Source organism: Eleutherodactylus coqui, chromosome 6 (assembly GCF_035609145.1).
Source record: "Eleutherodactylus coqui strain aEleCoq1 chromosome 6, aEleCoq1.hap1, whole genome shotgun sequence".
Classification (NCBI taxonomy): Eukaryota; Metazoa; Chordata; class Amphibia; order Anura; family Eleutherodactylidae; genus Eleutherodactylus; species Eleutherodactylus coqui.
Window position 1 is genome coordinate 237,160,125 of NC_089842.1, and position 24,457 is coordinate 237,184,581.

Below are 24,457 nucleotides of genomic sequence, written 5' to 3' on the forward strand. Positions count from 1 at the left end.
TCTTCTACGCCGTCCACTGCTGCAACTCTGAATCCTCTCGCTGCTGCTTCTTCCTCACAGCCTCCTCACTTCATGAAAATGACACATTCTGATGAGCAGACAGACTCCCAGGAACTGTTCTCGGGCCCCTGCCTTGATGGGGAAAAAATGGTTCCTCTCCCACCTGAGGAGTTTGTCGTGACCGATGCCCAACCTTTGGAAAGTTCCCGGGGTCCGGGTGATGAGGCTGGGGACTTCCGGCCAAGTACTAAAATATGTGGGTGTCCAAGCAGCTCTCTCCAGTTAGTTGTTGATCTAAGAACTAATTGTGTATTCAGGGATCTACAAGGACAATCAGTCTAACATGATTGTGTACTCAACATCATCCATTATAACAATAGTTCCACCTTTATCAGAGAGTTTAATGATTACTGATTTATACTCTACAAGACTGAACAATAGCAGTCTTGCAGAGATTGAATTATACCTACTGTATGTTATGGCGACTCTCTAGTTCCCGAGTTACAAGCTTAGTAATAATATCACCCATCAAGGCTATTCTGATGAGCAGGCAGACTCCGCTGTCCTCAGCCCCACCCAGCAATGTCTCTCAGCGCAGCGTCCAGCTGTCGCTAGCGCAAGCGCAAATACGCAGCCGCGCACGCGCACGCTCAAGCATTAAATGTGCACATTGCCAAATTGATCAGCCTGGAGATGCTGCCGTACAGGCTTGTGGAAACAGAGGCTTTCCAAAAACATGATGGCCGCGGTCCCACGCTACTCGGTCCCCAGTCGCCACTATTTTTCCCGGTGTGCCGTTCCACTCCTACAGCAGTACATCTCCCGCAACATCAATCGTGCCCTCACCAAAACGGTTACTGGGAAGGTCCACTTAACCACGGACACGTGGACAAGTACTGGCGGGCAGGGTCACTATATCTCCCTGACGGCACATTGGGTGAATTTGGTGGAGGCTGCGACCAAGTCAGAGCCTGGGACCGCACACGCCCTACCCACACCCAGAATTGCGGGTCCTTCCTCGGTTCTGGTATCTGCGACGGTCTATGCCACCATCTCTAAACCCTCCCCCTCCTCCTCCAACAATGAAAACATTCTTGGCAAATGGTTAAGCTTTGGTCCGTCTTGCGGCGGTCCAAGAATTTCACCTAAAACCGCACAATAGGAATGCCCCCCCCCCCTGTCCCTCTTAATCCTGGCCACAGTTCCGAAAACCAATTAAATACAACCGGGGTTGTATTCGATTATCCCTAGCTGAAGCATTCAGCCGACCGGTAGATCAATAGTGGCTTCCATCTTGTTGGTATTGACAATAATTACATATTTCAGTGTACAGCTGAGGTAGGAATAGAGCCGACGATAGAACACAGCATCCCTGCAGGGCTGGGGACAGAGTAGCAGCAGGCACATATCCTTCATGGAAGCAGGCCAGCTGAGATCCACATACTCCCGGACTGATTTTGGACTGATTGATGAGGCCTTTACTTGTGATCATCTTTGGTAATTCCTGACCAAAATGAGTGGTATAGCCAGAAACTTGCATTGCTAACACTTTGAAATGGTCAGCAGAAAACATATGAATGAAGGCTTTCCATATTTCTGATCGAGATGAGGAGGAGTTCAGTCTTTTAGTACCTAGAATATCCTTTTCATTGCTATCAAATGCCCCTCTTTTCTTAGAAAATACTAGCTTTTCCACATAGCTGTTGTCGCTTCCACTTTTGTTCTGTGGCTTCACTGTTGTCCATTGGCTCTTATTCGCATCTGAAGGTTTGATTTTGTCCATGGAGGCAAAATTCAAGGTGGAGGCGCGGAACCCAGCGGGACCCTGGGCCCACTAACGTGCTTCCCACACAGACTATAGCGGGTCCTGGTCATGCTGTCTTGGCCTTGTAATGCCACCTCCTCCTCCTGCTTGGGGTCAGGGGATCAGCAATGCACATCATGTATTTTCTCTCATGTTATCGGAGAAACTTGTTTGGGCCAAAGGAGAGGAGCGTAACTGCAATAACGTTACAGGGGTCTGCCTATACTTCAGCTGCAGAAATGTTACAGGGGTCTGCCAATACTGCTGCTACATAAATGTTTGTGGGGTCTGCGTATACTTATGCAACTAAAATGTTACTGGGGTCTGTCTATACTGTTACTACTGAAATGTCCCTAATACTGGGCTCTGCCTATACTGCTGCAACTGAAATGTTACTGGGGTCTGTCTATACTGTTACCACTGAAATGTTACTAATACTGGGCTCTGCCTATACTGCAACTACTGAAATGTTACTGGGCTCTGCCTATACTGCTGCAACTGAAATGTTACTGGGGTCTGTCTATATTGTAACTACAGAAATGTTACTGGGGTCTACCTAGACATCTGCAACATAACTGTTAGTGGGGTCAGCTTATACCTTTGCTACAGGAATATTACAAGGGTCTGTGCATAGTATGGGTGCACTAAGTTTTCCCATCGCGGTGTTCTACGTATCTGGCCCCCCAAAAAAACCAGCCTGACTAGGGCATGCAGTGTGGGCCGAAGCCAACCTGTATTTGATCTCACGTTAGCTCAGCTATCCGGGGCACTGCAATGTGATTTCTTAATGTACCGTCGGTGGCTTCCTGGGACTCACCCATGCTGTGGGTCAACACAGACCTCCCAGAGCAAAGTTGTACCTGCCTGTGACTATTAATTAAAAAAAACTCAGTCTGACTAGGGCACGCAGTGTGGGCCGAAGCCAACCTGTATTATATCTGACGTTGGCTCAGCTATCCGGGGCACTGCAATGGGATTTATTAATGTACCGTCGGTGGGTTCCAGGGAGCCACCCATGCTGTGGGTGCACACAGACTTCCCATAGCGGAGTATTACCTGCCTGTGACTATTAAAAAAACCCAGCCTGACTAGGGCATGCAGTGTTGGCCGAAGCCCACCTGTATTTTATCTCACGTTACCTCAGCTATCCGGGGGACTGCAATGGGATTTATTTATGTACCGTCGGTGGGTTCCAGGGAGCCACCCATGCTGTGGGTGCACACAGACTTCCCATAGCGGAGTTGTACCTGCCGGTGACTATGAAAAAAGGCCAGCCTGACTAGGGCATGCAGTGTGGGCCGAAGCCCACCTGTATTTGTTCTCACGTTAGCTCAGCTATCCGGGGCATTGCAATGGGATTTCTTAATGTACCGTTGGTGGCTTCCTGGGACCCACCCATGCTGTAGGTCCATACAGACGTCATAGAGCGGAGTTGTATCTGCATGTGACTATTAATTTAAAAAAAACAGTCTGACTCAGGCATGCAGTGTTGGCCGAAGCCAACCTGTATTTTATCTCACGTTACCTCAGCTATCCGGGGACAGCAATGGGATTTATTTATGTACCGTCGGTGGGTTCCAGGGAGCCACCCATGCTGTGGGTGCACACAGACTTCCCATAGCGGAGTTGTACTTGCCTGTGACTATGAAAAAAGGACAGCCTGACTAGGGCATGCAGTGTGGGCCCGAAGACCACCTGTATTTCATCTCACGTTACCTCAGCTATCCGGGGCACTGCAATGGGATTTCTTAATGTACCATCGGTGGCTTCCTGGGACCCACCCATGCTGTGGGTCCACACAGACTTACCAGAGCAGAGTTGTACCTGCCTGTGACTATTAATTAAAAAAACCTAGTCTGACTCGGGCATGCAGTGTGGGCCGAAACCAATCTGTATGTTATCTGACGTTACCTCAGCTATCCGGAGCACTGCAATAGGATTTATTTATGTATCGTCAGTGGGTTCCAGGGAGCCACCCATGCTGTGGGTGCACACAGACTTCCCATAGCGGAGTTGTACCTGCCTGTGACTATTAAAAAAAACCCAGCCTGACTAGGGCATGCAGTGTGGGCCGAAGCCAACCTGTATTTGATCTCACGTTAGCTCAGCTATCCAAGGCACTGCATTGGGACAAACAAGAGGAGCGATACAGCGCTAATGAGACGTTCACAGCTACGCTAGCATTGGAGTCCACTCTAGGCCCGCGATTGCTGAGGGTTTGTGCAGAGGCCTATGTCCTGGGTGCAGTGAAAATCCGTTTCCTGCCTACGATTGCTGAAGCTGTTGGCCGAGGCCTATGTCCCGGGGGAAGTGCAAGTATGCTAGGTTGGGGCTGTGAAACTTTTTAATGCTAATCCAGTCATTGGAGCGGGGAAAGGAAAGCTAACTGATTTAATGAGCCCGTCGCAGAGGAACTAGCATCGAAGTCTGCTTCATGCCTACGATTGCTGAAGCTGTGGACCGAGGCCTATGTCGTTGGCGCGGTGCAAGTCTGCCATGTTTGGCCGCTCTGATTTATTTATTGTTCATGTCTTGGGTTGCCTAGGACCCACCTATGCTGTTGGTGCACACTTAGTTCTCATCACTTTGTGCCAGACGGTGTTTGACCTGTCTGGCACAAAGACACTGACTGACTTGGGTAGGGGGCAGAGTGCGGATGGCTTTCCCCTTGCGGTGTCGATTGAGCTATGCGACACCTAGACAGAATGAATACTGTGTGGGCACATGGATTCCCCATTGCTATGTAACTCATGCCCACGTTTGCAGCTCCTGACGGAGGTGGCACAGGATTGGGATGAAGATCGAACGTCAATTTCTCATTGATTCTCTACAGCATTGTGGGCTATCGCCCTGCCCCTTTCAAAGAGGGTCACTACCTGGCCCTGCCAACCCTCTGCAGTGTGTGCCTCCGGTTACTCCTCATGCCAGACGCACTTATTAATAGCCATGAGGGTGGTGTGGCTATGAAGTGAGTGTGTGGCATGAGGGCAGCTGAAGGCTGCGCAGGGACACTTTTGTGTGCGCTGTGAACGCAGGGTCGTGCGGGGGGGTTGGGCAGCATGTAACCCAGGAGAAGAGGCAGCGGTGGGTCCCGCAGGCAGTGATTGTGCTTGGTTGGAGGTAGTGTGGTGCTTAGCTAAGGTGTGCCCTGCTAATGAGGGTTTGTCCGAAGTAAAAATTGTTGTGGGGGAGGGGGGGGGGCACTCTTGCCGCTATTGTGGCTGAATAGTGAGACCTGGGAACCTGAGATGCAGCCCAGCATGTTGCCCCTCACCTGCCCTATCCGTATCTGTGTCGTTTCCATCACTTTCGTAGGTTTTGAAGATTTGCACAAATGAAAACCTTAGCGAGCATCAGCGATATACAAAAATGCTCGAGTCGCCCATTGACTTCAATGGGGTTCGTTACTCGAAACGAACCCTCGAGCATCGCGGAAAGCTCGACTCGAGCAACGAGCACCCGAGCATTTTGGTGCTCGCTCATCTCTAGCCATGTGCTTTGTGTGTAATGTGTGGGGTCAGGATAGATGTGATACAGCTGTGTGTGTGATTTGCTCTGTGTAATGTGTGGGGATCAAGATGGATATAGGAGTGTGCAATGTTTTGTGCATGTTATGTATATGAATCAGGATGTAGCAGAGCGGTGTGCATCATGTGCTGTGTGTGTGATTTGTGTGAATCAGGATGGATCTAGTAAAGCTGTGTCTGTAATGTGCTGTGTGTGATGTGTATGAATCAGGATGTAGCAGAGCGGTGTGTGTCATGTGCTCTGTGTGTGTTCTGTGGGGTCAAGATAGATGTAGTAGTGCTTTGTGTGTAATGTGCTGTGTGTGTAATGTGTAAGAATCAGGATGAATGTAGTTAAGCTATGTGCGTAATGTGTTGTGTGTGTGATGTATAGGAAAATCAGGATGGATGTAGTTAAGCTGTGTGTGTAATGTGCTGTGTTTGTGTTCTGTGGGGTCAGGTTGGCTGTAGTAGAGCTTTGTGTGAAGTGTGCTGTGTGAGTAATATGTCGGGGAATCAGGATGGATGTAGTAGAGCTGTGTGTTTGATGTGTGGGGATCATAATGGATGTACCATGTAGCAGAGTTGTGTGTGTAATGTGCTGCATGTGTAATGCCAGGATTGATGTAGTAAAGCTATGTGTGTAATGTGTGAAATCAGGATGGTTGTAGTAGAACTGTGTGTGTAATGTGATGTGTGTGTGTGTGTGTGTGTGTGTGATATGTGGGATTACAGGATGGATGTAGAAGAGCTGTGTGCATAATGTGTTGTGTGTGTAATGTCTGGGGTCAGGATGGATGTAGTAGAGCTGTGTATGTAATGTGTGGAGTTAGGATGGATGTAGTACAGCAGTGTGTGTAATGTCCTGTGTGTGTAAAGTGTGGGGTCAGGAAGGATGTAGTAGAGCTTTGTGTGTGATGTGCTGTGTGTGTAATGTGGATGGATGTAGTAGAGCTGTGTATGTAATGTGTGGGGTCAGGATGTATGTAGTAAAGCTGTGTGTACAATGTCTGTGGTCAGTATAAACAAATAAGTTTTATATTCCCCAATCTTCTATTGGGAAGTGCTTCTATATGCTTTGAAACATACCACTGTCTCTAATTTTCAATAGTTATAAACAAATAACTAAAACTAAATCCAATATGTGGGGGAAATGGGAAGAGGAAGGACAGGGTGGGGGAAAGCAAGACTGGACATTGGACCAAGACCACTTATTGTTCCGGTTTATCATAGGAACACACAGTATACAGTTACTAAAGCCTAGGTCTCAACTGTTAGGATCCAGTTATCGGACACTGAGGATGCCCAGATAGTAATCCAAGGTTGCCAGGTAGCATAGAAGCATGGTTGTGTATTGTTCTCATCTGCTCTCATTTCCTTCACCCACATGAGGGTGTTCATCACATCCACTCACATCAACCTAGAGGGGAGCATGTAGGAACGACACTTCCTGGGGATGATTTGTCTAGTGGCAAGGATGAAGAACTGTAAAAGGCCCTTCCTAGTAAGTAAAACAGAGATAGGGAATATACATAGTAGGGCAGCTTCAGGGGTAAGCCTGATGGCTTTTTCACATATATAGTTGTATATGGTCACGATATCCTGCCACAATGCGGCTACGGGGCACATTTTCACCAGATATGAATCAAAGTGCCAAGGCTTCTGAGCATGTCCAGTATAAAGGGGAGATATGATCAAAATATGTTATTCAATCTCTTCGGAGTTCTATACCACCTAGAAAGAATTTTGTGATTGAGTTCTTGCAAGTTACATGAGGCTGGCATCTTTGGTGTTTGCTTTTTGCTTTTTGCCATAGTTCTCATCAGAGGCATGTACCAAGCTCTCTCTCCCACACCCCCATATATCCCGAGGCTTTATCCTCCATCTCCCGATACAGCAACATCTTATATAATGCAGAGATCCGATGTTTGGGAGGATCAGAGGACGGACACATTTCCTCGAAGGGAGTAAATGGCTTAGTCATGTTCTTCTCAGGTCTCAAAGATTTTATGAAACCCCTTAAGTGGAAGTATTGGAACCACACACCAGGAGGGACTGTGGTGTCTCTAAAAAAGTCCACCAATTGTTGAAGAGCTGACCGGGTCACGACGTCCCTATTTTGAGGAATGGGAAAAGTTGGGAGGGATAGGACGGAAGGGCTATGAGTGGAAGATATCTCAGCTTTTAACATATCTAGGGTTTTCTTTTATTAGATGGTTCTTTGATATGTAGATCAGCTATAAGATTTTTATAATTTAACTGTCTTTTCCTTTTTAAGTCTGGTGCCATGAGAAGTAAAGATTCCTCTAAGGATGCACTTTAAGGCTTCCCATTGGATAGGGGCACCACACGAATGATCCCATGGAATACTTTGAATGTGAATCTAGTAGTTTGTGGGCCATTGAGTGAAAGCTGTAATCTCTGACACCCGGGTGAAGAATCCATCAAAGCTCAACTAGTTTTAGGGCCTCTGGGACATTTTTTAAGGATTGCACTCCTGACCAGGAGATGAGGATTTACCCGAAGAAGAGTCCAACACCAAATTTGCAATCACCTCCTAGAATGATGTTGGAGCCCTCTGCAAACTCTGCTAACTCTTGTATAAATGTGGTTCCAAAAGGGATTTCTTCCTGGTTGGGGAAATAGACATTAGCCTCGGTTAGTATAACACCTAAAACACATATTTAAAAAAAACCAGAAATCTGCCCTCTGGATCTATTTTGGAAGATATAAATTGATGCAGAAATGACTTATTGAAAGCGAAAATACACTGCCGACCTTCTTGGAAGGATGGGGCCATGAAACCAAGGTGTGTAAAAGCTGCAGGTGCACATGGGAACATGGTCTATCCTAAAATGAGTCTCCTGGAGCATGTCCACTATGACTTCCTTTTTATGCAAATGATGGAGAATCTAACTTCTCTTTGCTGGGATGTTAAGGTCCTTGGTGTCATAAATACAGAACATCAAGCTGGCCATATCCATATTATCAGATTTGGGGGAGCCAAGCTCAATTATCCAAGCCTTGCGATTAGAGGGGAGGCAGATGGAAAGGAGGGGGGGGGGGGGGATAACAGAAACTTATTTGAAATACCAGGTCTGAAACCGGAACATTACAACTAATTTCAAACCTGTCTTGATACAGCAACAAGCGTTGTAAAACCTAAATGGGGTTGAAGAAGCCAATGTTAGGCCTGTTTCCTTACTCACCCCAGCTATATGTAAGTGATTTTGTAGACAATTGTGAAAATCCAAACAATAAAATCCCAGAGACTGTAAATGTAAAATTATATAAGGAAATGAGAACTGCAGAAAAGTTACAGAAATCCATAAATGTTAATGAATGGAGAGTCCATGCGCTGAGTCATCATGGCATCAGGTGCCCTCAAACTGTGCATTGCTAGGTTTGCATTTGGATCTTCCCCCACCCATTAGCCAGGACACTCTGGAGGAAGAAACTTATATGGATACAGGTCCCGTTCAGTCCAGCAGAGAGATCATTGGGATGTCGAAAGTTTCAAGAAATCCTGGGATGTCTTCCAGACCTTTGAATCCAGCCGATTTCCTTTCTTTATGGGCATGGAGTTGGAAGGGATACCCTCATTTTTATGGCACCTATCTCTCTCTTTCTGGGCCGTTAGCAAGGGTTTTAGAGCCAGGCGTAGTTGGACTGTGCGGTAGAGTTATAGCTCAGGGAGTATAAGGATGGGAGATCCCTGAAAAGACAGACCCTCTGTCTCTCTTGCCTTCTTCAGGATAAACTCTCTCTTTGTAAAAAATGAATCTCGCAAATTATATCATGCAGTCTTGCTGGGTCACTAGGCCTAGGGTTGGGGGACCTATGAATTTTGTCAATTTCAATTGACCTTTCAGAGTTTCTATGCAGAATGTTGTTGTGGAATTTTTGGACCCATACCTCCAGCTGGGAGCTCCCAATATCCTCACTAAGGCCTCTGATGCAAATGTTATTTCTTCAATGGAGATTTTCTATATCATTTAGTTGCATGAACAATTCATAGATTTATAGTGCCTGTTCCTGTATAGCATTTGTGAGAGAGTCTATAGTGTCTATTATTTTATCCTGTGACTCCTCCACCATCAACAGTGTCTGACTTCTGCAATAGGCCATCTATCTCCATTTTAGTAGGTAAGGCTCTTTAGTGGGCTTTCCAATTCCTTTTCTCTGCCCATCTGATGGCAATGGTGCAGAAGGGAAAATATTTCATTGAGTGGCTGGGCTGGTTATACCCCTCCATATGCCTAATAGCTTGAGAGGCAAGGCCCGAGCCTACAGCTCCCCCTTCCCAAAACACCCTATCCTAGTAACAAACAGGGATATCTCCCCAACATTCTTGTTGTGTGAGGCTAAAGCCCCAGGGCAAAGGGAATCCCTGCAGGTCTTCCCCTACACTGAAGTCGGCAGCCAGACACTGCAGTGGTGTCAGTGCCGGAAACAGGGGAGACCTTGCTGATCCTGGGGCTCATTGCAGTGTTTTTACTTCATGTAGAGCTGCCGCCCATCTGGTCCTGGCAGGGATGGAGGAACCTTGGTGCTGGAAAGTGCCTTGGGATGCCTAGACCTGTTCGGTGTCTCGTGGTGTAGATTAGGCTATTCATTGGATTTTCTTGTCCATTTGAAGTAGCTGGGTCTTCAGGAGAACTTCAGGTGTGCCTCCTACCTGCCTACCAAATCTGCAGTTTTTATTGGCACAATTGTCAGATACATATGTCTTTTTGATAATTTTCTATTCGAAATTTTGGGGAGGTAGTTATAAAAAAAAGAAAGCCTTTTAAAATTCTGACATTGTGTATTTAGTTTCGTAGTTATGGTATTCTCTGTGCAGGTAAATCTTATTTGAATAGTTCAGACTTTTATGGAGATACCAAATCTATTTATTTTTTCTTATAGTTGTTTTGCACTTAATTATTTAAAAATTCAATAATTTCTCGTGAGAAAAGGTTTGTTTAAGAATTTTTTTATATTGTTAGAAATTTTATTGGACTGCTTTTAGAGGAGTTCATTTTCGCTCGCTAGCTGAGGTCACGAGGCTGCTAATTACCTACAGAGAAGACTAAATGCATAATTTCACATTATACAAAGCTCCTCCCCCTCATTTCACATGACAATGACATAATAAGTGCTTCACTGCCTACCACCTATCCTCAGCACTGCTAAGATTTGTCCTTATGTACTGGTCACATGATTATATCAACACAGGTGCTTTACCAACACCCATCCTCAGTACTGCTGAGCTCTGTCCTCATGTACTGGTCACATGATTATATCATCACAACTCCTTCACCACCGCAGTTACTGACAGAGCAGACGGCCCACAGCAGACACAAGGCAATGTAACATTTACCAGAATTACCAGATGGTGTGGTGCAAATATAATTGGCTATTTGTAGCCCTCCATCTTGTATTCAAACAGTCATGAATGTTCAATGTATAAATTATAAGGATTGTAAAACTGAGTCTTACAGACTTGCTGGCGATCATGTTAATATCTGCGCATAGTATCAACTACAATTACAATGTTAAGTGTATTAACTACAATTACAATGTTAATTGTATCAACTATAATTATCCAGAACAATGTTAATTGTATCAACTATACTTATACAGAACAATGTTAATTGTATTAACTACAATTCCATTTGTATATATTGTTTAAACTTTGTTTACATGCATTGTATTGCCATGAATCTGTTGAGTCTGTTAATCCTGAAAAAGGAAATTTGCAAGCAGCACAACTTTCTCACCACAACATAGTAGGATGGGTTTCCAATGCAAAGCCACCGGTGGACCTGATCCTTAGGTCCACCTCATCCACAAGGAATTGCAGCAATGGTGAAGGCATAAATGGTGCAATAAAATCTTGCCTTTGTTCCTCCATAAATAACATGCAACGTTTCGACTCAAAAAGTCATTCTCAAGCAGGAAAAAGACTATTTGAGTTGAAACAATGCATGTTATTTATGGAAGAATAAAGGCAAGATTTTATTGCACCATTGTCACCATTGCTGCAATTCCTTGAGTCTTTTAATCCTGTGATATCATCATCATTGTCTATGGAATTGAGTCTTGATGATCCTGAATCTTTCATCCATGAAGCCGGCCACTTCAGATGGTGGGGGATTTCAGATTGATAATGCTTTGTTCTTTTTAAAGCAAATATGCAAGCTTAGATCAGACTATTTGATTAAACTATTTTTCTTAGTATATAAGGAGTTGGTCTTGTGGCATGAAGGTAGAGGTTTTACTTGGACACACGTTCGGGCATACCCGCACAGTGTAAATCTCCAGGAGTTCTATCTGCCTTTCACTTCCACCTCTCCAGCTGATAGACAGATGATGATGAAAGAAGGCTTCTACTGATGAGGATTGGTTTCATCTTCAGTGTTACTTTCTTCAGCTGATGGTCAATAGACGGACACAGTTTGTATGTTGTGAGTATATTCGAGTGCTGTCTCTTGTAAGGTAAATTCTATCATTTGGTGAGTAATATACTTAAACTTTTTCTAGGAGAATCATTATACAATTGCAATCAATATCACCTATTATTCATAAATTTGCTTAATTATTGTCATTTTAATAAATTGCTATATACCAACCCATCTGTCCTTCTTTAAAGCCGTATCCGATCTTGTTACCTTTCAAGTTGGCAAAACAGATGGGCAGTCTGGCCCTGCAACCAACTGATATGTGCAGCTGATAATTGGATTTATCACAATGTATGTGACAGATGGGCTACATTAATGGGGCCACCATTTATAGAGCTTATAACGGAGCAATCGGCGTCTCAGCACCGGCAGATCTCACCTGCTCCAACACGTATCATACCCAGAACTACAAGTCCCATCATCCACACAGACATTTACACAGAGGGCTCTATTGCACCAGTATAATAACTCTTCATGATGAGACTGAAGGCTAATAGAAAATGTATTTGGATGAAGCTGCTGCAGTCTGATATTTAGTGACATTCTCTCAGCAGTTGTGGGTGCAGTTGTTGTACATATTGTCAGGTTTAATGTTGTATCTATTCCAGTGTGTGATGTGTGGAGAGAAAAGAGACATCTCTTACCTGAACATCGTACTCCCATCAGAGATGCAGAAGAATATAGACCAACATATGTAGAATATTCACACTGTGACAAGGATGACTCTTCTCCTGTACATTGTGGATACAACATCCTCCTGTAATCATCCACAAACATTTCTCCTCTGGTCACATAATGTTGTAGATTTGCAGTGTTACATCCCAGCGCTCTACAAACCATATAAGCAATGATTTCTCTGCTGGTTCTGCAATATTCCACTCCCCACCATTCTTCTTCATATCTCACTTCTACTAATCCTTCACATTCAGTGTTTCCTCTGAAAAGTCTAACTGGAACTGTGAAAATAAACAGAAATTAATATAAAAATCCATGAATATAGGATAATATTAATATAGCAGCGCTCGTCTCACCATGACATCCCTCACCATATGCCCATTAAGTACAATGCATATCTTAGAGGGGTGACTAGCACTCGGGGTCCCTCTTTATGAGCCAGAATGAAGAGGGGCACCTGGTGGGTCTGGTAAGTTCTGCATCACATGGGTGTCAATTCCTCAAAATCCCAGATGTGGCTCCCGGAAATCCCAGCTGATTGTCGTGGACTAGAGAAGCCAGAGCCAACTTCTTATAACAGCTGTCTTCATGAGAGAATCCCTAAGAGCAGCAACCAATAGTAATATCTCTTACTATACCCCACATCCCAGAAATATCATCTACACAATCAAGTCACAAGTAGAGATGAGTGAGCACCAAAATGCTCGGGTGCTCGTTACTCGGGTTGAAATCTCCGCGATGCTCGAGGGTTCGTTTCGAATAACGAACCCCATTGAAGTCAACCCGAGCATCGGCGACCCGAGCATTTTTGTATATCGCCGATGCTCGCTAAGGTTTCCATTTGTGAAAATCTGGGCAATTCAAGAAAGTGATGGGAACGACACAAACGGATAGGGCAGGCGAGGGGCTACATGTTGGGCTGCATCTCAAGTTCCCAGGTCCCACTATTAAGCCACAATAGCGGCAAGAGTGCCCCCCCCCCCCCTCCCAACAAGTTTTACTTCTGAAAAGCCCTCATTAGCAAGGCATACCTTAGCTAAGCACCACACTACCTCCAACAAAGCACAATCACTGCCTGCATGACACTCCGCTGCCACTTCTCCTGGGTTACATGCTGCCCAACCCCCCCCCCCCCCCGCACGACACAGTGTCCACAGCGCACACCAAATTGTCCCTGCGCAGCCTTCAGCTGCCCTCATGCCACACCACCCTCATGTCTATTTATAAGTGCGTCTGCCATGACGAGGAACCGCAGGCACACACTGCAGAGGGTTGGCACGGCTAGGCAGCAACCCTCTTTAAAAGGGGCGGGGCGATAGCAAACAATGCTGTACAGAAGCAATGAGAAATATAATCCTGTGCCACCGCCATCAGGAGCTGCACACGTGGGCATAGCAATGGGGAACCTATGTGCCACACACTATTCATTCTGTCAAGGTGTCTGCATGCCCCAGTCAGACCGCGGTTTTTTATAAATAGTCCCAGGCAGGTACAACACCGCAATGGGAATTCCGTGTGGACCGACAGCATGGGTGGGTGCCAGGAAGCCACCGGCGGTACATAAATATATCCCATTGCATTGCCCATCACAGCTGAGGTAATGTCATGTTTAATGCAGGTGGGCTTCGGCCCACACTGCATGCCCCAGTCAGACTGGGGTTCTTTAGAAGTGGACACATGTAGTTACAACTCCGTATGGACCCACAGCATGGGTGGCTCCCTGGAACTCACCGGCGGTACATAAATATATCCCATTGCAGTGCCCATCACAGCTGAGGTAATGTCATGTTTAATGCAGGTGGGCTTCGGCCCACACTGCATGCCCCAGTCTGACTGGGGTTCTTTAGAAGTGGACAGATGTAGTTACAACTCTGTGTGGACCGACAGCATGGGTGGGTGCCAGGAAGCCACCGGCGGTACATAAATATATCCCATTGCATTGCCCATCACAGCTGAGGTAATGTCATGTTTAATGCAGGTGGGCTTCGGCCCACACTGCATGCCCCAGTCAGACTGGGGTTCTTTAGAAGTGGACACATGTAGTTACAACTCCGTATGGACCCACAGCATGGGTGGCTCCCTGGAACTCACCGGCGGTACATAAATATATCCCATTGCAGTGCCCATCACAGCTGAGGTAATGTCATGTTTAATGCAGGTGGGCTACGGCCCACACTGCATGCCCCAGTCAGACTGGGGTTCTTTAGAAGTGGACAGATGTAGTTACAACTCCGTGTGGACCCACAGCATGGGTGGCTCCCTGGAACCCACCGGTGGTACATAAATATATCCCATTGCAGTGCCCATCACAGCTGAGGTAACGTCAGCTGTAATGCAGGTGGACAAAAAATTAATTGGATTACACTGTAGGCGAGGGCCCAAAAAAATTAGTGTACCAACAGTACTAATGTACCTCACAAAAATTGCCCATGCCCAACCAAGAGGGCAGGTGAAACCCATTAATCGCTTTGGTTAATGTGGCTTAATTGGTAACTAGGCCTGGAGGCAGCCCAGTTTAAATAAAAATTGGTTCAGGTGCAAGTTTAAACACTTTAATAAGCATTGAAACGTATAAAAATTGTTTAGAAAAATTATATGACTGAGCCTTGTGGCCCTAAGAAAAATTGCCCGTTCGACGTGATTACATGAGGTTTCAGGAGGAGGAGCAGGAGGAGGACGATGAATATTATACACAGATTGATGAAGCAAAAATGTCCCCGTTTTTGATGGTTATAGAGAACGATGCTTCCATCCGCGGGTGCAGCCTACGTATTGCTTAGGTATCGTTGCTGTCCGCTGGTGGAGAAGAGAAGTCTGGGTAATCCAGGCTTTGTTCATCTTGATGAGTGTAAGCCTGTCGGCACTGTCGGTTGACAGGCGGGTACGCTTATCAGTGATGATTCCCCCAGCCGCACTAAACACCCTCTCTGACAAGACGCTAGCCGCAGGACAAGCAAGCACCTCCAGGGCATACAGCGCGAGTTTAGGCCACGTGTCCAGCTTCGACACCCAGTAGTTGTAGGTGGCAGAGGCGTCACGGAGGACGGTCGTGCGATCGGCTACGTACTCCCTCACCATCCTTTTACAGTGCTCCCGCCGACTCAGCCTTGACTGGGGATCGGTGACAGTCTTGCTGGGGAGCCAGAAAGCTGTCAATGGCCTTAGAGAGTGTTCCCCTGCCTGTGCTGTACATGCTGCCTGATCTCCACGCCTCCCCTGCTACCTGGCTCTCGGAACTGCGCCTTCTGCCACTAGCGCTGTCGGATGGGAATTTTACCATCAACTTGTCCGCCAGTGTCCTGTGGTATAGCATCACTCTCGAACCCCTTTCCTCTTCGGGTATGAGAGTGGAAAAGTTCTCCTTATACCGTGGGTTGAGCAATGTGTACACCCAGTAATCCGTAGTGGCCAGAATGCGTGTAACGCGAGGGTCACGAGAAAGGCATCCTAACATGAAGTCCGCCATGTGTGCCAGGGTACCTGTACGCAACACATGGCTGTCCTCACTAGGAAGATCACTTTCAGGATCCTCATCCTCCTCCTCAGGCTATACACGCTGAAAGGATGACAGGCAAGCAGCATGGGTACCCTCAGCAGTGGGCCAAGCTGTCTCTTCCCCCTCCTCCTCATCCTCCTCATGCTCCTCCTCCTCCTTCTCAACGCGCTGAGATATAGACAGGAGGGTGCTCTGACTATCCAGCGACATACTGTCTTCCCCCGGCTCTGTTTCCGAGCGCAAAGCGTCTGCCTTTATGCTTTGCAGGGAACTTCTCAAGAGGCATAGCAGAGGAATGGTGACGCTAATGATTGCAGCATCGCCACTCACCATCTGGGTAGACTCCTCAAAGTTTCCAAGGACCTGGCAGATGTCTGTCAACCAAGCCCACTCTTCTGTAAAGAATTGAGGAGGCTGACTCCCACTGCGCCGCCCATGTTGGAGTTGGTATTCCACTATAGCTCTACGCTGCTCATAGAGCCTGGCCAACATGTGGAGCGTAGAGTTCCACCGTGTGGGCACGTCGCACAGCAGTTGGTGCACTGGCAGATGAAACCGATGTTGCAGGGTGCGCAGGGTGGCAGCGTCCGTGTGGGACTTGCGGAAATGTGCGCAGAGCTGACGCACCTTTCCGAGCAGGTCTGACAAGCGTGGGTAGCTTTTCAGAAAGCGCCGAACCACCAAATTAAAGACGTGGGCCAGGCATGGCACGTGCGTGAGGCTGCAGAGCCGCCACCAGGTTACGGCCGTTGTCACACACGACCATGCCCGGTTGGAGGCTCAGTGGCGCAAGCCATTGGTCGGTCTGCTCTGTCAGACCCTGCAGCAGTTCGTGGGCCGTGTGCCTCTTATCTCCTAAGCTGAGTAGTTTCAGCACGGCCTGCTGACGCTTGCCCACCGCTGTGCTGCCACGCCGCGCGACACCGACTGCTGTCGAAATGCTGCTGCTGATACATCTTCATTGTGAGACAGAGGTTGCGGAGGAGGAGGAGGAGGGTGGTTTAGTGGAGGAAGCATACACCGCCGCAGATACCAGCACCGAGCTGGGGCCCGCAATTCTGGGGGTGGGTAGGACGTGAGCGGTCCCAGGCTCTGACTCTGTCCCAGCCTCCACTAAATTCACCCAATGTGCCGTCAGGGAGATATAGTGGCCCTGCCCGCCTGTGCTTGTCCACGTGTCCGTTGTTAAGTGGACCTTGGCAGTAACCGCATTGGTGAGAGCGCGTACAATGTTGCGGGAGACGTGGTCGTGCAGGGCTGGGACAGCACATCGGGAAAAGTAGTGGCGACTGGGAACCGAGTAGCGCAGGGCCGCCGCCGCGATCATACTTTTGAAAGCCTCCGTTTCCACAACCCTATACGGCAGCATCTCCAGGCTGATAAATTTGGCTATGTGCACGTTTAACGCTTGAGCGTGCGGGTGCGTGGCGGCGTACTTGCGCTTGCGCTCCAACACTTGCGCTAGCGACGGCTGGACGGTGCGTTGAGAGACATTGGTGGATGGGGCCGAGGACAGCGGAGGTGAGGGTGTGGGTGCAGGCCAGGAGACGGTAGTGCCTGTGTCCTGAGAGGGGGGTTGGATCTCAGTGGCAGGTTGGGGCACAGGGGGAGAGGCAGCGCAGCGGTGCAAACCCGAGGCGGTGAACGGCCTTCGTCCCACCTTGTGGGGTGCTTGGCCATCATATGTCTGCGCATGCTGGTGGTGGTGAGGCTGGTGGTGGTGGCTCCCCGGCTGATCTTGGCGCGACACAGGTTGCACACCACTGTTCGTCGGTCGTCTGCACTCTCAGTGAAAAACTGCCAGACCTTTGAGCACCTCGGCCTCTGCAGGGTGGCATGGCGCGAGGGGCGCTTTGGGAAACAGTTGGTGGATTATTCGGTCTGACCCTGCCTCTACCCCTGGCCACCGCACTGCCTCTTCCAACCTGCCCTGCTGCTGCCCTTGCCTCCCCCTCCTGAAGACCTGTCCTCAGTAGGCGTAGCAAACCAGGCGGGGTCAGTCACCTCATCGTCCTGCTGCTCTTCCTCCGAATCCTCTGTGCGCTCCTCCCTCGGACTTACTGCCCTTACTACTACCTCACCGATAGACAACTGTGTCTCATCGTCATCGTCCTCCTCACCCACTGAAAGGTCTTGAGACAGTTGCCGGAAGTCCCCGGCCTCATTCCCCGGACCCGGGAACTTTCCAACGGTTGGGCATCAGTCACGATAAACTCCTCTGGTGGGAGAGGAACCACTGCTGCCCAATCTGAGCAGGGCCCCGAGAACAGTTCCTGGGAGTCTGCCCGCTCCTCAGAATGTGTCATTGTAATGGAGTGAGGAGGCTGGGAGGAAGGAGGAGCAGCAGCCAGAGGATTCAGAGTTGCAGCACTGGACGGCGCAGAAGTCTGGGGGGTCGATAGATTGCTGGATGCACTTTCTGCCATCCACGACAGGACCTGCTCACACTGCTCATTTTCTAATAAAGGTCTACCGCGTGGACCCATTAATTGTGCGATGAATGTGGGGACGCCAGAAACGTGCCCCTCTCCTAATCCCGCAGCAGTCGGCTGCGATACACCTGGATCAGGAGCTCGGCCTGTGCCCACACCCTGACTTGGGCCTCCGCGTCCTCGGCCGTGTCCACGTCCACGTCCTCTAGGCCTATTCCTACCCCTCAGCATGGTGTATTACCAGTAGTGCAGAAAGAACGCTGTAATTAAATGTGCCGCTTATTGGCCTGTGGTTGGAGGCTGACTTCGCTTACGGAACGCACAGCAGAGCCAGGAAATAATTTTGCGCAAGCCTGTTGTAACACTTAGCTGGCTGCGTATGAATTTGGAGAACTACTACACCCAGCAGAGACCCAGAACACTGAGGACAGTCACAGGCAGCCCAAATAGATTTTTTTCCCTAAATTTTTCTGCAAAGGCCCCTGCCTATATTAAATCAATATGTCTTCTGTCCCTGCCTAAGCGCTTCTGGCCCTGGAGTATGTCAGAGAACTGCAGAGTGTTGCACTGTGAACTGCAATACAGCGGTGACTTCACAGCCCAGACAGAGCCAGGAAATAATTTTGCACAAGCCTGCTGTAACACTTAGCTGGCTGCGTATGAATTTGGAGAACTACTACACCCAGCACAGACCCAGAACACTGAGGACAGTCACAGGCAGCCCAAATAGATTTTTTCCCCCAAATTTTTCTGCAAAGGCCCACTGCCTATATTCAATCAATATGTCTTCTGTCCTTGCCTCACAATATGTCTTCTGTCCCTGCCTCACAATATATGTCTTCTGTCCCTGCCTAACCACCACTTCTGGCCCTGGAGTATTACCGCAGGGCGCAATGCTCTGCACGGCCGATATACCAAAAAAAAAAAAAAAGTGAAACACTGCAAAAAGCAGCCTCCACACTACTGCACATGGTTAGATGTGGCCCTAAGAAGGACCGTTGGGGTTCTTGAAGCCTAAAATACTCCTAACACTCTCCCTATAGCAGATCAGGCACCAACAGCACTTTCCCTCCTCTATGTATGAATGCATCTGTGGCGAGCCGCAGGAGGGGCCGATTTTTATACTCGGGTGACACCTGATCTCGCCATCCACTCACAGCAGGGGGGTGGTATAGGGCTTGAACGTCGCAGGGGGAAGTTGTAATGCCTTCTCTGTCTTTCAATTGGCCAGAAAAGCGTGCTAACGTCTCAGAGATGAAAGTGAAAGTAACCCGAACATCGCGTGGTGCTCGTTACGAGTAACGAGCATCCCGAACACCCTAATATTCGATCGAGCATCAAGCTCGGACGAGTACGTTCGCTCATCTCTATTGGTTACAACCAAAAGGCTTGAATATTGAGTATAATATTCAGCTTCTTTATGTGTAACCTATTGTGATTGGTTCCGATAGGTGCAGTTATGCTGTAGGTCCCAGAAGCTGTGACATTTTTTGTGTTCTTTATCTCACTAATTATGCTTGTTTTTATGTTTTTATTTTAGCCCTGGTGCCTAAGGAGGATGTCGGCAGCATGGAGCACTGATTGGATTGGAACCTGGGTAATTTAATTTCCACCACCGCAACTAGTGACTGGGGACAGATAACTCAAGTTGATTGTCATGTGGTAGTGTGGGATTCTATGGTCTCTGCCATGTGCAGCAGTGTCCTTATACGATTGACCATTGATTGTTCTATGGATTAAAATCTCAATAAAAAGTTTATATTTGGCAACTATTGTGTAGAGATTTATGTTTGTGATGTATTGGTTTTAAAATGCTATGTGTTTATGACAATCATTTTTGTTAGGACTGAGGTTGTAGTGATCTGATAATATGATGCCGTCTCTGATATAGGCATCTTCAAAGTCACATAGAATACTGGATACACATTCACGGTAGAACATAATACATACAAATTATAAGCAAGGACCATGGGATGTTAACAGACTTATGGTATTTGAAGACGCTGTAACCACACAGACAGTGCCAGTAAGGTTTGCAGCAGGCTATGGGTATTAACAGCTGTGCTGCCCCACTCATGGCATTTTGTAGAAGGATGCAATCTACGCTGTCACCACCGTGTGTGTGATGATACTCTGCAATAACAGATGTGTATGTGTGTTAGCTCAGTACGGCCTGTGGTGACGTCCCTGGCTTTGTCACGGTTGTATACACGCCTTCCGATGAATCGCAGGAGCTGAGAGGTCTCTGCGCATACGCGGGATCTGGAAGTCTGTTGACATGGAATTTCACAGGCAGTAAAGGAAAACTGAGGTAGTGGTGCGCATCATCTGGCACCTCATGTGAGGACACACATCGTGACGTCTGATGGGAGGGCTGTAGCGCATATGCTGGGACGCAGAGATGATGCTGAGTAAGTACTGTGCATAAGTGGGGGGCTCTGACCAGAATCAATGTCTTCAGCTGGTGAAATCCCGAGTGTCCAATCAGGACTTTGATGTTACATATGCTGCTGGGATCTGTAGTACTAAGGTTCCTAGCAGCACAGCTCCTCAGGAGGTGAGGGTTAATTGAGCTGCTGGGTGTGTATTCTCCAGCAGCCAATCCCCTTTAGCCTGCAGCACATATAAACCCAGCTCCTGTCAGTCTGAAGCTGGTCTTGTACTGTTTGGATGTATCTGTTTTGTTCCCACTCAGATCTGTGTTTGCATGCAGGTCTGCTGTGTCTTTCTGCTTCTCAATAATGGTTTGGACACCTGTAGTCCTGGTCTGCAGCACATGTAGCTCCCCTTTCCCTTCCCCTGGCAGGTGCCGGCCTCCAACTGTTTTATGTCTCTCTCTGTGTGTCAGTTGGTGGATCCCTGACACAGTTCCCGATGCCAGCTTGGTGGCTTATTGTCTATCCCCCTGTATAAGAACACATGGACTTGCTGTGAGTTTTATGTGTGCATGTGAGTTCTGGGTGGAGTCTGTGTGGTTTTCACTATATATTGTAGTCTGCTAAGAGTCTGTGCTGGTAGAGTTCGCCCCCTGGTTGTCTCTACTGTTGCAGCTTGCTGCGTGATCTGTGCTCTGTCCTGTCCTGTTGCAGCTTGCTGCGTGATCTGTGCTCTGTCCTGTCCTGTTGCAGCTTGCTGCGTGATCTGTGCTCTGTCCTGTCCTGTTGCAGCTTGCTGCGTGATCTGTGCTCTGTCCTGTCCTGTTGCAGCTTGCTGCGTGATCTGTGCTCTGTCCTGTCCTGTTGCAGCTTGCTGCGTGATCTGTGCTCTGTCCTGTCCTGTTGCAGCTTGCTGCGTGATCTGTGCTCTGTCCTGTTGCAGCTTGCTGCGTGATCTGTGCTCTGTCCTGGTGCAGCTTGCTGCGTGATCTGTGCTCTGTCCTGGTGCAGCTTGCTGCGTGATCTGTGCTCTGTCCTGGTGCAGCTTGCTGCGTGATCTGTGCTCTGTCCTGGTGCAGCTTGCTGCGTGATCTGTGCTCTGTCCTGGTGCAGCTTGCTGCGTGATCTGTGCTCTGTCCTGGTGCAGCTTGCTGCGTGATCTGTGCTCTGTCCTGGTGCAGCTTGCTGCGTGATCTGTGCTCTGTCCTGGTGCAGCTTGCTGCGTGATCTGTGCTCTGTCCTGGTGCAGCTTGTTGCGTGATCTGTGCTCTGTCCTGGTGCAGCTTGCTGCGTGATCTGTGCTCTGTCCTGGTGCAGCTTGCTGCGTGATCTGTGCTCTGTCCTGGTGCAGCTTGCTGCGTGATCTGTGCTCTGTCCTGGTGCAGCTTGCTGCGTGATCTGTGCTCTGTCCTGGTGCAGCTTGCTGCGTGATCTGTGCTCTGTCCTGGTGCAGCTTGCTGCGTGATCTGTGCTCTGTCCTGGTGCAGCTTGCTGCGTGATCTGTGCTCTGTCCTGGTGCAGCTTGCTGCGTGATCTGTGCTCTGTCCTGGTGCAGCTTGCTGCGTGATCTGTGCTCTGTCCTGGTGCAGCTTGCTGCGTGATCTGTGCTCTGTCCTGGTGCAGCTTGCTGCGTGATCTGTGCTCTGTCCTGGTGCAGCTTGCTGCGTGATCTGTGCTCTGTGCTGGTGCAGCTTGCTGCGTGATCTGTGCTCTGTCCTGGTGCAGCTTGCTGCGTGATCTGTGCTCTGTCCTGGTGCAGCTTGCTGCGTGATCTGTGCTCTGTCCTGGTGCAGCTTGCTGCGTGATCTGTGCTCTGTCCTGGTGCAGCTTGCTGCGTGATCTGTGCTCTGTCCTGGTGCAGCTTGCTGCGGGCTCTGTCCTGTCCTGGTGCAGCTTGCTGCGGGCTCTGTCCTGTCCTGGTGCAGCTTGCTGCGGGCTCTGTCCTGTCCTGGTGCAGCTTGCTGCGGGCTCTGTCCTTTCCTGGTGCAGCTTGCTGCGGGCTCTGTCCTTTCCTGGTGCAGCTTGCTGCGGGCTCTGTCCTGTCCTGGTGCAGCTTGCTGCGGGCTCTGTCCTGTCCTGGTGCAGCTTGCTGCGGGCTCTGTCCTGGTGCAGCTTGCTGCGGGCTCTGTCCTGGTGCAGCTTGCTGCGGGCTCTGTCCTGGTGCAGCTTGCTGCGGGCTCTGTCCCGTCCTGGTGCAGCTTGCTGCGGGCTCTGTCCCGTCCTGGTGCAGCTTGCTGCGGGCTCTGTCCCGTCCTGGTGCAGCTTGCTGCGGGCTCTGTCCCGTCCTGGTGCAGCTTGCTGCGGGCTCTGTCCCGTCCTGGTGCAGCTTGCTGCGGGCTCTGTCCCGTCCTGGTGCAGCTTGCTGCGGGCTCTGTGTCCGATGTTGCTGGATTCCTGGTTAGTGTAGGGACTAGCGGTATAGCCAGGAGCTGTGAAGTTGGTTGCTAGCTTCCACATTTTGATCAAAATGACAACGAATACCTGGTATTTATATTCAGCTTCCTATCGGTTACTAGTGGTTGCATTTTGGCTGTTGTATGTTGTGTTTTCTAGCTCTGTGTGTCCTGATGTTCTTTTTCCTGTGATGTGGCATGTTTGTTTGTGCTGTTCTGGTGTGTCTTTCCTAGGATCAGCTAGGGCACAGATCCGAAGACTGCTGGGCCGCCCTTTATTGCGGCAATGTCTCCACTCAGGTAGGGCCATGTCATCCTCACGGTAGCACAGGGTCAGTTGCCTGAAAACTGTGTGCACCCATGTGGGCCCCGTGCTTAGTTTGCCCACATGTTCGTAACATTTGATACATGGTTGGCATTTTTAATGTGTCATCTGTAGTTTGTATTTAGTCTCTCATGTATTATGTACATGTCATTGACTTGATAAAGTCAGCAGGCAAACGTTGTCTGGTGTATGGATTGAAATAAAGAGATATGTCCTGGTAAAGAAAATGCCGTGAGGACTTCTTTTGCACCCTGTATGCTGCTCCATCTTCACAGGTTGGTCTGGTTTTTTTTTGGATTAAAAGTCTACATCCTGCTGGGAGCGTGCATTTCAGCCCTAAGTGAGTTTCCCTCCCATCACTGAAATTGGGGAAGATTGGAGTGCTGCTGTCTAACTACTACTGTTTGCTGCTAATGGTGGCTGGGGAGGAGGGAGGTTTGGTGGGTTACAGCAGGTCAGATCCGTTATACCTGGGTGATGTTGTATCTAGTCCAGTGTGCGATGTGTGGAGAGAAAAGAGACGTCTCTTACCTGAACATCGTACTCCCATCAGAAGTGCAGAATGTGACGGTCTATCATCATATGTAGAATATTCACACTGTGACAAGTATGACTCTTCTCCCATACATAGTGGATACAACCTCCTCCTGTAATCATCCACATATATCTCCCCTGTGGTCACACGATGTTGTAGATTTGCAGTGTTACATCCCAGCTCTCTACAAACCATATTAGCAATATTTTCTCTGTATTGTGTGTAATAATCCACTCCCCACCATTTTCCTTTGTATCTCACTTCCACTAATCCTTCACATTTAGTGTTTCCTCCAGAAAGTCTCACTGGAACTGTGAAAATAAACAGAAATTAAAATAAAAACCCATGAATATAGGGAAATACTAATATTGCAGCGTCTCACCATGACATCCCCTCTCCATATGCCCACTAATCACAATGCACATCTTAGAGGGGTGACTAGCACTTGGAGTCCTTCTCTATGAGCCAGAATG

At 48.4% G+C, this 24,457-nt stretch overlaps 1 protein-coding gene across 1 annotated transcript in view; it reads right to left on the reverse strand.

The window, feature by feature from the left end:
- LOC136571905 (scavenger receptor cysteine-rich type 1 protein M130-like) overlaps window positions 1-24,245 on the reverse strand; it is a 221,109-nt gene extending 196,864 nt beyond the window's left edge. The window contains exons 1-2 of the mRNA XM_066572522.1: window positions 23,981-24,245; window positions 12,398-12,709 (exon numbers count right to left, since the gene is read on the reverse strand). Of these exons, the coding sequence (XP_066428619.1) occupies window positions 12,398-12,709; window positions 23,981-24,179 (511 nt within the window). The 5' untranslated portion in view covers window positions 24,180-24,245. The remainder of the gene's footprint in view (window positions 1-12,397; window positions 12,710-23,980) is intronic.
- Between the last annotated feature and the right edge of the window lie 212 nt (window positions 24,246-24,457).